Source organism: Crinia signifera, chromosome 3 (genome assembly GCF_055691185.1).
Source record: "Crinia signifera chromosome 3, ASM5569118v1, whole genome shotgun sequence".
In the NCBI taxonomy this organism is placed as follows: Eukaryota; Metazoa; Chordata; class Amphibia; order Anura; family Myobatrachidae; genus Crinia; species Crinia signifera.
In genome coordinates, this window is record NC_139219.1 from 97,822,163 (window position 1) to 97,835,146 (window position 12,984).

A 12,984-nucleotide genomic window follows, 5' to 3' on the forward strand; every position below is an offset into this window, starting at 1 on the left:
GGCCAAACAATAATAGATTTGGGCGAAAATCAGGTTCTCTTCCCCACGATAAAGTGGTGAAGTGAACCTGCGCCCATAAGGATCATTAAGGGAAAATTAATAAATCTACCCCTGAAGGAGAAATGCAACCCTGAGGTAGGTGCTGAACTGAGCTAATCGCTACAAACCAATAAGCCTGATTACATGTAGAAGTATAGATTAACATGATTTACAGTATGCATGGCAAAATGATCCTATACAGAAAGATGAACAGGCATGTCCCCATTGTTACCTAGCAAAGCAAACGTACCTGGTTATCATTGTTATCATTGTGATCCAGAAGCCAAAACCCCTGCATAAGCTTGATCAGTCCACAGGGGACAGAAAAAACTGTAGGGAACGATTCTAATGAAGATTCAAGCTTGTCTGGAAAGGAATACATAATGTCCAGCAAAAAATAAATGGTCTGTGAAGCAAGTAGTTAAGGTTAATTTGAACACATCACAAAAGCTGAACAATGCAATGTTTGTAGTATTTTCTATTGTACCATTTCCTGCGTCTATAACTTTGTGCCTCTCAACTGCTTTTTAATATTTGGTACCTGATATTTTGTTCACATCTTGAGTAGACTATCTTTAGTAGACTTTCCTTCTATAATTCTATGTACAGTATCCGATTCCAATTTACTTCCAAAGAGCAATGATCCTTCATAGGTTTGTGTTGTCAGTATGTTTTTAGAGTACCATCAGCTCACCAGGAACAATGCCAAAAAGCCGTTAATACAACGGCAGCCGCCATAGATCTTGCAGCAAATATTTTCACATCCAAAAAGGCTTTGCACAGACATTCTACAGCCTATTGCATAATTTCCAAACGTCATAATAAATACGGCTTTGAAATCCAAGATAGGTATGCAAAGTTGCTCTACAAATTCTTAGAGCCATAGAGGCCAAATCCACATCATATTTGAATAAGACAGCTACAGGCACATTTTAAATGAAGTCTCCATTTTATTATCCACAGTATTTCTGAAATAAGCTTCATCCTCTAATAAAATGGTTGCTTTAGACCAGTGGTAGCCAACCCTAGCCCTCGAGAGCTACCAACAGTTCACATTTTCCAGACAACCTAGCTGCTGCACAGCTGCACTAATTAATCACTGACACATTTTAAAAAAGACACACAGATGGAGCTAATTAGCTCACTTGTGATTCTGTGAGGAGACCTGCAAAACATGCACTGTTGGTAGCTCTCGAGGACTAGGGTTGGCTACCCCAGCTTTAGACACTACTTCAGCCACAGGATAATCCAACATTTTAAAAACACAAAGAACTTGTAGGGTACATGAGGTCAATGGCGGAAAGTTTCCATGTCTTATCTAGATTCTGCCAATCCATCATTTACAAAAAAAATAAAAAAAAAGAAACACGCTCAGGTAACAAATTACCTGAACAAAATGTGGATTAAAACAAACATCCTCCCTTTCCCCTGTGTCTATTACAGTCTATAGCTAGAGTAGGGATCTACCTTATAGACCCCAGGTAGAAGTTCCTGGGGGGGGGGGGGTGTAGGAGGGTCCGAAGGAGCCAGGCACCTATGCTAAAGCATCCTCCCTTCTGCATACCAGACTCCTCAGTTCAACTTCCAGAGCATACTAGGATACCTTAACTCAGTACAACGCCTGAACATATTAATATGCACAATCAATTTACATAACCATTATAACATGACAACACATGAAACTATTACTTATTGAGCGTAAGGGAGGGATCGCTGTGTCACCATGATGGAATCAGAGAAAAGGATTCGAATGGTAAGTTCTTACAAAAATCCCCTTTTCGCTTTCATCTATCCTTGAGACACAGCTCAACCATGGGACGTTCAAGAGTTGGTCCTTTGTGAGAGTACGCTCAGGTCTGCAATTCTCACACTGCTCGCCCGAATTATGCGTCCTCCGACGCAAACTCATGGAACCTATAAAATTTGTTCAAAGTGTGAACAGATGACCAATGGCAGCCTTGCATACTTGTTCTGTTGTAGCCCTGTGATGCACCGCCAAGAAGCAGCAACCGACCTGGTGGTATGAGCATTGATTCTGGAAGGCACTGGTCTGCCAACTCTGGTACAAGCAAAGGCAATTACCGACTGTAACCACCGAGCAATGGTCTGCTTTGAAGCTGGCCAGCCCCTTTTGTGAATATCATACAAGACCAATGGCCAATCATTTTTACGGAGTTCATTCACCCTGTCCACATAAACGTGCAAAGCGCGAACATCCACATTTTTTTAGTTTGTCCCTTTTTTTGGTGTCCTCCGGAGGACTGAACACCGAAATAAAGGCTATTGCCATTGTTAAACTGAAAAGGATACAATTGCATGTTTGCTTGGTTCCTCTACATTTTCCAGTAGGTACAAATCAAGAAGTGCCTGCAACATAAAAAATAGAAGTTTTATCCCAAGTAAATAAAGAGGAAAGAAAACAAAAAATAAAAAAGGGAAACCACTTACATGTAAGTTAGGTGGTGGATATTTGCCAGTGCCTCCATCTCTACTCCATAAATGCTCAATTCTTTCTCCAAATTGGCAAACCATACTATCAATCATTAATGAACTGCTCCATTTTCCACTGCATTAATCACACAAAACAATTAGTTCTTTCAAGAATGATTCATATTATAGAAAGGAACAACGAATGCAATAAATATATAATGCAATTATGATCTTCAAAGAGCAGCTAAACTCTAATAAGGGGATAAAAAAAAAAAAAATCAGAGGCTATCCACTACAGGCATGCAGAGAATCTGCTCGAAGATTTCATGCCCCCACAGTCTCTCATGCTATTATGATTATGAACAATTAAATAACTGGGTATATGGCAATTGTGAAATTGATTCTAGACTAGTTTTTCTTCAAAGCGTGACCCAGGATTTATAGAAGCCAGAGATGAAGAAAATGTTCCCCATTCCTGTACATTATTATTCACGTGTCATCATTACTCCACTGCATAATTGGAGATTAAGTTTTATAGGATTACATGCCACAGAGCACAAGAATCAGAATGGGAGAAATAGAGCACTTTTACACTGCTGCCTATATTCCAAAGCTGTTAAAATACCTGCTGTATTATAACTGGATGAGGTGGTGCTAAATCAGTTATCTAGACACTTTTTTAAATAAAGGAAGCAAATCTAAAATAGGAACTTTAAAGACAAAGGGGGTTATGCAATCCATTGTTCCTTCCCGACAGCCGTGATCGTGGCCCGTTCACAGTTTGCCCGACAGCAAATCGGCAGGATTCAATGTCCTGCCTGCCGATTGGTGAAAAAGGGCGTAGGGCATATCTGCGTAAACGGACGTGAATTGTTGAGACAATCGTCTCATTCTGCCGTGATGCCTTTTCAATGCAGTCGGTAATGACCACATTGAATAGGCATCTGCCGCTATTTCACCAGTCGGTAATAGCGGCGGAGCCGGATGCAACTGCTTAACACGTTGCTATCTTACAAAAAGTTTCAGAAGGTCACAATTTCTGGAGGAGGGGGCTAACTTGAGGCTAATTTTTCTGCAGGAGGAGAGTCTAGAGGTCAGGTTTTTAGCCATGTTAGAATAGACTGGTATGTTCTACAGTCCTAGTGATATGCCCATTTATTCCATCCTCCCCTCAAATTGCCAGATCACGCATCTTCTTGTCTGGCCAATGTGCCATGCTGTCTCAATGTGCAGCTTTCTGACGACCTCACCCCCCTGGCTTCACTGCTCAGCCAAACACTGTGTTCCAGCACAACCCAGGTCACATTCAGGAATAACACAGGTAGTAAGCCTGGTAATTTTTACCCAGGAAGACCCATTCACACTAACAATATCCGAGTTCCCCAAGCAGTATCCAGAGCTTTAAGCTCAGTGTGAAAGGGGTATTGGTGGATTTGGCATATATAACAAACATAAATAGCTATCATTTCTTTATAAGCAAGTGCATACATGTGTACTGTGCTTTATAATAGCCAAACCTTTGATTCCCAGCTGTGATTAACATCTCCAAGTTATTGGAAAGCAACTAATATTCAGCAATAAAATAGGAGATTACTAAAGCAAACATAGCAGCTCTAGAAAAACAAATAGCAACATTTATATCTACCTAGATAAATGTTCCATCTTTTTCCGCCTTTCTGTGTAGTAGTGCTGCATTAGTTGGTAATTGTAGTATGGTCTGGTCAATTGAAGAGCTTCATCTAACAAAACAGTGTGCAGGGAAAACGTTCAATTGTATTTATTTGGACATTTTTAGATTAGTAAAAATTTTGCTTTTAAGCAAAAACTTATTAACAAGCAGATGTATGGTCCATATTAGCACAACTGGTCTAGCATTAGAGAATACATACAAAAGTAGCCAGTAGTTTTTTTTAGAAGGCCTTACCCAAATGTTCTGGTAGAAGACCACAACGACAAAACCAGAGGACAACGGAAGTGTACTGAGCCAAAAGCTTGGTCACAGATGTTTTGTTGGTTAGATCTGTTAAACCTGCAGACAAATAATAAGAATGAAAAAAAAAAATCTAAATTCTAGACTTTCAGAAAACAAAAAAATTAAAAAAACAGACAAATAACTTTATGGTCAAGAGGAAACTGCTGAAAATCAAATCATTTAATACAAAAGGCAGTGAAAGTACAATATTGACATTTGAGGGACTAGTGTATATTTAATTTCATTTATATTAAACAGGTTCAGCTTTAAGTTACAGGATTTGAGTCAACATTACTGGGAAAAAGATAGCAAGCTTTTAAGTAGTTAAAGCCAATTTATACAGTTCATGCATCGTTTAGGCAATGGAAATTCAGTGAAATTGCCTAAGTAGTATAAAAATGTATTTATTTGAAACTGTCCTCTCCTGATGCAAGTTATCCCAATGATGCGGTGTCTTAGATTGGCATAAGGAAAAGATCAGATACAGAGACTAGCTTTTGTACCTTGTTCAGTAAGTTCTTGAGCCTCTGTTAAAAAACAGTTGAAAACAGTGTTCAGGTTAGTGAGACACAGCTCACGGTGCTGTAGAGACTGCAGTGTTTGAGGGTCAATAAAGTTACAAGATCCATCAAACAGAGGAACACCTGCAGAATATAGAAGAGTTGGTAAATAATTTTTTTTTTTTTTTTTTTAAACGGTGCAGCTGTATAAAATACAAACAATCCTAAATACATCAAACTAATTAATACTTACACAGTTTGTCAAAATCTTGTTTTGTACGAACCACTTTATTCCATGTCCATTCAAGAACAAAGCGAAGGTTTGAAGCAGATCTTGGTTGCTCTTTAATAAAAAATAAATAAAAAAAACTTTATATAGGCATGAAATATGCACACATTGGTTACTTTATTAGTTACACCTGCGTATCTAGTTAAGGAGGCATTTGCATTGATATGCGGCAGCAAAAGCTTCCTTACATGGTCAAAAAGGTTTGGTTGTTCTGCAGACCAAACAATGCAAATAAAGGTGATCAAAGTGACCAAATAAAGATTGCTCCAGAGAAGATGGTTTTAGGAGTTCAGAAACAGCTAAATCTCCTGTGATTTTCATTCATGTTCTTACAGGGATTCATGTGCAACACAAAAGATCCAAAGAACTGCCATTTTAACAAGAGCATAGGACAATCTGCATAAGACCAACTCTGAACCTTAAAGCAGTTAAGGTGCCCACACACTAGAACGATTTTTGGGCCGATTGGACGATTTCTGATTTCTGATAAATCAGCCGATATATACCAATAATCGGTCGGGAAAAAAAAAAAAAACGCAGATTTTTGTCCGATGCGCGCTCCCGTGGATCTTTAGCTGAATCTTCTGATCTTACGTGCTGCACAAAAGATCAGAAGATTTAACAAAAGATCCATAGGAACGCACACGGGATCTTAAAAAAAATCTTTGGTAAAGATGTGCGCTTGCCTGAAATCTTTTGTCCAGGACGGAAAAGATATTTCAAGGCTAATTTAAGCGCACATCTTACGATCGCAGATCTTTCTAGTGTGTGGGCACCTTAACAGACCATTCCAGTTTCCATTGCCTTCAGCAAACCATAAAGCTAAAGCTGTGTACACATTAGATGACACTGCACACAATGCAATGTCGTAAATTATTTCCCTGGAACAACCTGCCAAAACCCATAGTGTATACACACTAAACGATTTTACAAACTATATAGTTAGTAGCCACATTTCAGTAGTACAGTACATGGTCACTGACCATATCCTTAGATTGAGCTGCATTTACAGACAACATTGCTAACTAATCACGGGAGCACACAGTTAATGATATAGCATACACATCTTTTAAAACAATACACTGTGTACACACCAGAAGTCTACATTGGGAACCAGCTCACTAAATTTCAACAGTTTAAAAAAAAAAAAAGGGTTCTAATCAGAGTCCACATGGTTGGTAAAATATGAAAAAGTTCAGGTGGGAAAAAAAGGCACATGTTTCAGGCATAGGCATGTAGACCTATTGACCATAGAGATCAACTTGTGTCTGCCTATTGACTGTCAACCTAGACATTGCCTATCAGCCATCCGGATACATTAGCACACAATGATCCCCTTAATACTTATTTAGCATCTTTTAAATGCCACAGAATAAACTAGCATTGTTGCTAACTACTTGCATTGCTTTATGCCCCCAATCTATACACCTCTTCTAAAGGCTACACCAGGCCTGCAGTGTGGCGAGCCAGCAAGGGGCTTCTTTGCTCTCGCCCCCGTCGGAGCACCGGCAGTCGGGATCCCAACTGTCGGAGCCCCATACCACACCCTTCCAGTGATCACGCATCAGCTCTCAATCCAATAACACCTTTGTGGGATGTGGTGGTTTTGCAGCATGATTATGCAGGCACAAAACCTGCAAATACTGTTTGATGCATCATTTTGCCAAAGACCAGATTCTCCAAACAGTGTTTCAAGAACCTTAATGTATCCATGCTACAAAATTCAAGTTGAGCTGCGGGCGAAGGGGGTTCTCAGACAGAAATTACTAGAAAGGTGTGCCTAACAAAAGAAGCCACTGTGTGTACACACACTATTTACAATAGGGAGGGAAGAAAAAAAACAAAATAGAGCACGTACCTTCAGCAGTCCACTGCTTTATACAACGGGTTAAAAGACTAATGGAACTGGTTTCCACAGCAGCTGACAACACAGCTTTTAATTGTTCTTCCTAGACATTAAAATAGGTTTTTCAATTTAAGCAAAAAAGGTCATGAAGCGATTTAATTTTAAGTTTGGAGAGTGCTGGGGAGGGTAACTCTTACTTGACTCAAACTGGATGGCTGAATATCAGCAAGTCTTGGGGAGAGCAGGCCTGCTACTAAGCATCTGTTATAGCCATCGTGAACAGTTTCATTTATGGAAGATCCAGAATTCTTTAAAAAGTACAGGGTCTTTATAAGAAAAAACAAAAACAGGTTTTACAAACATTATTGAAGCAGGTTACATGGTTACTCATATTAAAGCTCATCATGTCTCTTTGTGATTGGATTTATTCATACAATACATTTTTAATAGGCATGGGGAGAATTATTCCTTTGGCGGGAAGGGAGGAGGAGCCTACAACCCAAAATCTGAAGATAGTGCCAAGTGCAAGATCCAGCTCATGAAAAAAAAGGTACCAACATTAATAAGCAGTTTAAATTAATATTAAATAAATTAAACTACAGGCATAAAAATTCACAGTTCCAAACTCACTCTGTGCACTAATGATATTTAAACACCAGCTTTCTCATCAATAATATCGATTTGACTACCATCATTGCTTGAAAGCCACCCAGTGTGTACAGGGCAACGGTCAGTGCTGCAACGTGCTCCTGCATCACCGCTGGCAGCTGCCACTAAACCGCTGGTATTACCAGCGGATGAGCGAGTAAGTGGATGGCTTTCCATATTGTCCTGCTATGGGAAGCCGTCCATCCCAGAAAATAAAAATCAGAGTGCTGGTGTCACAAAACACTTGCCGGTGTTTCGGGATATGCCTCCAAACAACCACTGTTGAGGCAGCACGTGTCCAACATAACTTTTTCTCTGGACAAAGACTCTTGTCCACCTCAACAATCCAGCATTGGGGCTGCGAAATTAAATCCATGGTGCAGGCCTTTCGCATAAGGTTACTATACAGCACGGTGGTTTTGTTCAACAACTTTAGTTGTCGCTCACAAAAAGATATTCTGTGAGCTCCTCTGTCCATGAAAATATAAAATGAACGAGAGTAAGAAATGGGATAGGACAGCCCTGAAACCAATGTGCCGCACAGAGACTGACCTTCTTTCGGCATATTTTAATTGGGTGGCCATTAACCCCTTGAGTGGTGGGTTTTGTTGGGGCAGGACAAATCTACCAGGGCAGGTTTGTCCTGCCCCAGCAAAACCCACCACAGACACAGATCCTAGGAAGCCGCTGTCCCCATCCCCCCCCCTCCGGCGTTAGTATGCCGGAGATCCCCTGCCACCTGTCAGTCATCACAGTGGCATTCTTGGAGATGTTTTGTGGCGGCTCAGGAGGACTCAGGCGCCTGAATTCTCCCAAGTCCCCCTAAGCCTGCCACCTAATTCACTTATGAGGCTGGCGGCAGGTGAGCTCCGGCGTACGTTCGCCAGACCGGTTGAGTGGGTATAACAGGTGAGGGGGCCCAAAGGTAGTGCGCCAGTGGTGCTCCTCTGGAGGCACCACTGGCGCGCACCAAATACAAAGTGGTATGCCCAGAAATTTTCCGAGAAAGCCCACTGTAGCAGCGCAGCTGAGCTCGGAAAATTTTCGGGCATACCACCCAAGGGGTTAAGACAGGTCAGTGGCAGCAAATGGTGCGGTTGAAAAAATGCCACCGACAACTCCTCTGTCTGCGGCAGGTTAAACATCGTAGAAAAAATGTCACCGACAACTCCTCTGTCTGCGGCACGTTAAACATCGTAGAGAGGTTCTGCAGCCATTCCAAATTAACAAATAGCTTATCGAGCGTCAGAATAATACAGCAGCAGTCACTTCACCTTTCACCTCTGACTACAGTAACTGCGTAACGCTGACCGCGGGAACACTACGCTGTATCTGACAGGGATGTGGACTATGCTAAGCAGCCGCGGGAACACTACGCTACTTCTGAGTGACTACGCTAACTACGCTGGCCGCACGAACACTACGCTAACTACATAACGGGCGCCATGCTATTATACAAGTACCAAAAAGTGTCTATACACTGAGGGTTTTTCAGCCCAGAGATTTTCCCCATCAGTTATCCATGTGCGCTGAGCATAATTGCCCAGTGTGTATGGACCTTACTAGACTTGGACTGCTAAGCATGATAAATATGTATTACACAGAACTTACCTCTTTTTGAAAGCCAGTACAGGAGATATGAATCACTCCAGAACTTAGCAAACAAACAGCATCTTGAAATTAAGATGGAAAGAAAAACCATTATGAAAAAAGGACCACTAATTCTTTACAAAAATACATGACAATATTCAAACAGAAAATAAAAGCATTAAGACAAAAAAAAAAAAAGGGGGATTTTGTACTTACCGTTAAATCCTTTTCTCAGACTCCATAGGTGACACTGGAGAGTTACAGTGGGGAATAGAAGGCGACCACAGGGAGCTTGGGCACTTTAGAATAAATTAACAGTGACTAACTCCTCCCCTTCTACTTCCTCTCCTAGGCAGTCTAGGTATGTGCCCGGAGGGAGCTGGAAGAAAGGAAAAACACACTTCCGAGAGGAGGTCAAACATAACATACGAAGTCACACACACACACACTCACATAGAGTGAACATATAGTTTTAAGAATAGCATTCATAACAGAATGAACCCATCCATAAAAAAAAACTTGGCAAAAACTTAGAATTCAGACTAAGTATAACAGTCTCATAACGTCAGGTAATTGAAACAACCTGAAACAAAACAGTAAAAGGAGAGACAGCGTCGGGTGGGCGTCCAGTGTCACCTATGGAGTCTGAGAAAAGGATTTAACGGTAAGTACAAAATCCCCTTTTCTCTTTCCTCCACTAGGTGACACTGGAGAGTTACAGTGGGGACGTCCCAGAGCTCCCAACACGGGTGGGATGACGCTGAGAGCCCCTTAACACAGAACGGCCAAACCGCGAAGCAGCTGCCGCAAAAGTGTCAAACTTGTAAAAGCGGACAAAGGTCCTCTGACCAGACCACGTAGCCGCTCTACATAGATCCTGTATAGAAACTCCACGGGCAGCCGCCCAGGAGGTACCCACCGACCTTGTAGAATGGGCGGAAATCGAAGAAGGTGGCACCCTAGAGGAAGCCACATAAGCTTGACGAATTGTCCATCTGATCCACCTGGCCAGGGCCTGCTTGAAAGCGGGCCAACCAGGACGCAAGGAGTCATAGAGGACAAATAAAGCATCAGACTTACGTACAGACTCTGTTCTGGCCACGTAAATGCGCAAGGCCCGGACCACGTCCAGCGCTCTAGACTCCTGTGAGTCCTCCCGAAAGGCCGGCACCACAATAGGTTGGTTAATGTGGAATGCCGAGACCACCTTTGGGAGAAACACACTAGAGGTGCGCAGCTCCGCTCTATCCTCGTGGAAACGCAAGAAGGGTGGCTTACAAGAGAGAGCACTCAGCTCAGACACCCTTCTAGCCGAAGCCAAGGCCAACAGTAGGACAGTCTTCCAAGTGACGTATTTTAGTTCCACCTCCTCCATAGGCTCAAATACAGAGGACTGGAGAAACGCCAGTACCACATCCAGGTCCCATGGAGCAGCCGCAACACCCCCTGGAAGAAAGTCTGTACCTGAGGAAGAAGAGCCAGCCTCCTCTGGAAAAAAATGGAGAGTGCGGATACTTGAACCTTCAAGGACCCCAGCCGGAGTCCTGAGGACAAGCCCTTCTGCAAGAACAGCAGCAATCTGGCCAATTTGAAGTTCACAGGAGAGACCCTCCTGGATTCGCACCAGGCCACATAGGCCCTCCAGATGCGGTGGTAATGCACCGAGGTAACCTGCTTTCTAGCTCATATCATGGTTGGAATCACCGCCTGCGGGATCCCTGCTTTCCTCAGGATGGACCTCTCAACAGCCATGCCGTCAAATGTAGATGCTGTAAGTTGGGACAGGTGAACGGACCCTGTGTTAGCAGGTCGTCGCAGAGAGGCAGGGGCCATGGTTCGTCTACTAACAGGCCTGTTAGAACCGTGTACCACGACCGGCGAGGCCAGTCTGGAGCGATGAACAGCACTGTCACCGAGAACCCGAGGGATGAGAGGCACTGGAGGGAAGATGTAAAGGAACTTATCCGTCCAGGGTGCCGTGAGAGCGTCCACTGCCACTGCCTGTGGATCTCTTGTCCGAGCGCAGTATCGGGGCAACTGGTGGTTGTGTCTGGAGGCCATCATGTCTATCTGCGGACAACCCCACCGACGAGTCAAGGTCTGGAAGACCTGAGGGTTCAGACACCACTCTCCGTGGTGGATGTCTCGGCGGCTGAGGTAGTCTGCCTCCCAGTTTTCCACGCCTGGTATGAAAATGGCAGACACGGCCCCTGCGTGCTCCTGCACCCAGCAAAGAATCCTCTTCACCTCTCTCATTGCTGCACGGCTGCGGGTGCCTCCCTGCTTGTTTATGTAAGCCACAGCCGTGGCATTGTCCGACTGCACCCTGATGTCCTTGTTCCGGAGGACCACTTCCGCCTGGAGCAGGGCATAATACACTGCTCGCAGTTCCAGCACATTGATGGGCATCTGTGCTTCCTCCGGGGTCCACAGTCCCTGGAAGTGGAGGCCCAGCGTGACCGCTCCCCAACCCCTGAGGCTGGCGTCCGTGGTGAGGAGTGTCCAATTGTGTATGGCGAACCTCCGCCCCTCCTGCAGGTTGCTGGAGTTGAGCCACCACGCCAGTGATGCTCGAGCCTGATGGGAGAGAGAGATTCGCTGCTGTAGAAACAGGTGTGAACCTGTCCACTGGACCTGTCCACTGGCGGAGCAGACACAGATGGAAGGGGCGAGATCGAAACCGCCCATACTGCACCGCCTCGAACGTGGCCACCATCCTTCCCAGCAGCCTTGTGCAAAGGAGAACTGTGACCGTTCGATGCTGCAGCACCAGTCGAACCGCTTCCTGCAGGGACAAGATCTTGTCCATGGGAAGGAATACCCTTCTCTGGACCGTGTCCAGAGTCAGCCCTAGGAACAGAATCCTCTGCGATGGGGTCAGCTGTGACTTCTGGATGTTGAGCATCCAGCCATGGGACTCCAGAGTCTGACGTGTCAGGTGGATGTTGTGCAGAAGGACCTCCCTAGTAAGTAAGGGACAATTGTAACTCCCTGAGCCCTGAGTATCTCCATCATGACAGCCATCACTTTGGTAAACACCCGGGGCGCAGAGGAGAGGCCGAATGGGAGGGCTCGGAACTGCAGGTGACAGTTCTGGACAGCAAACCGCAGGTATGCCTGGTGAGGGGGCCAGATGGGGATATGCAGGTATGCATCTTTGATATCGATGGATACAAGAAACTCCCCTGGTTCCAGGCCTGCAATGACAGACTGCAGTGACTCCATCTTGAAGCGAGTGAACCGCAGGAAGGGATTGAGCTGCTTTAAGTTCAAGATGGGTCTTACTGAGCCGTCCGGTTTGGGAACCAGAAAAAGGCTGGAATAAAATCCCTTTGCCTTTTCCGGTTCCGGGATAACCACCCCTAAATCCCTGAGCTTCTGAATGGCGGCCTGCAAGGCCCTGCCTTTCTCCTGTGAAGCTGGCAAACCTGTGGGAAAAAACAGTTGAGGAGGAGGCAACAAGAAATCTATCTTGTAGCCTACTGCTACCAGGTCCTTTACCCATGCGTCCTGGCATGAACCGGCCCAAACCTGATGGTAAAACAGCAGCCGGCCCCCCACCCTGTGTTCTGGACAGGAGCTGGGAGAGTCATGCCGAGGGCTTGGAGGTAACCTTTGCATCCAGGATTGGAGGGCTGGCTGAACCTCTGCCTCTTCCTCGGAAGCCTCT

The 12,984-nt window shown here is 44.3% G+C and overlaps 1 protein-coding gene across 2 annotated transcripts in view; it reads right to left on the reverse strand.

Moving 5' to 3' along the window:
• The window catches only part of AHCTF1 (AT-hook containing transcription factor 1), a 63,636-nt gene that overhangs the window by 31,679 nt on the left and 18,973 nt on the right, over positions 1-12,984 (reverse strand). For both annotated transcript variants that reach the window (XM_083176257.1, XM_083176256.1), the window contains exons 11-20: positions 9,336-9,397; positions 7,274-7,402; positions 7,089-7,179; positions 5,195-5,284; positions 4,945-5,085; positions 4,394-4,498; positions 4,115-4,208; positions 2,488-2,605; positions 2,350-2,406; positions 290-445 (exon numbers count right to left, since the gene is read on the reverse strand). In XM_083176257.1, coding sequence (XP_083032383.1) covers positions 290-445; positions 2,350-2,406; positions 2,488-2,605; positions 4,115-4,208; positions 4,394-4,498; positions 4,945-5,085; positions 5,195-5,284; positions 7,089-7,179; positions 7,274-7,402; positions 9,336-9,397 — 1,043 coding nt within the window. The remainder of the gene's footprint in view (positions 1-289; positions 446-2,349; positions 2,407-2,487; positions 2,606-4,114; positions 4,209-4,393; positions 4,499-4,944; positions 5,086-5,194; positions 5,285-7,088; positions 7,180-7,273; positions 7,403-9,335; positions 9,398-12,984) is intronic.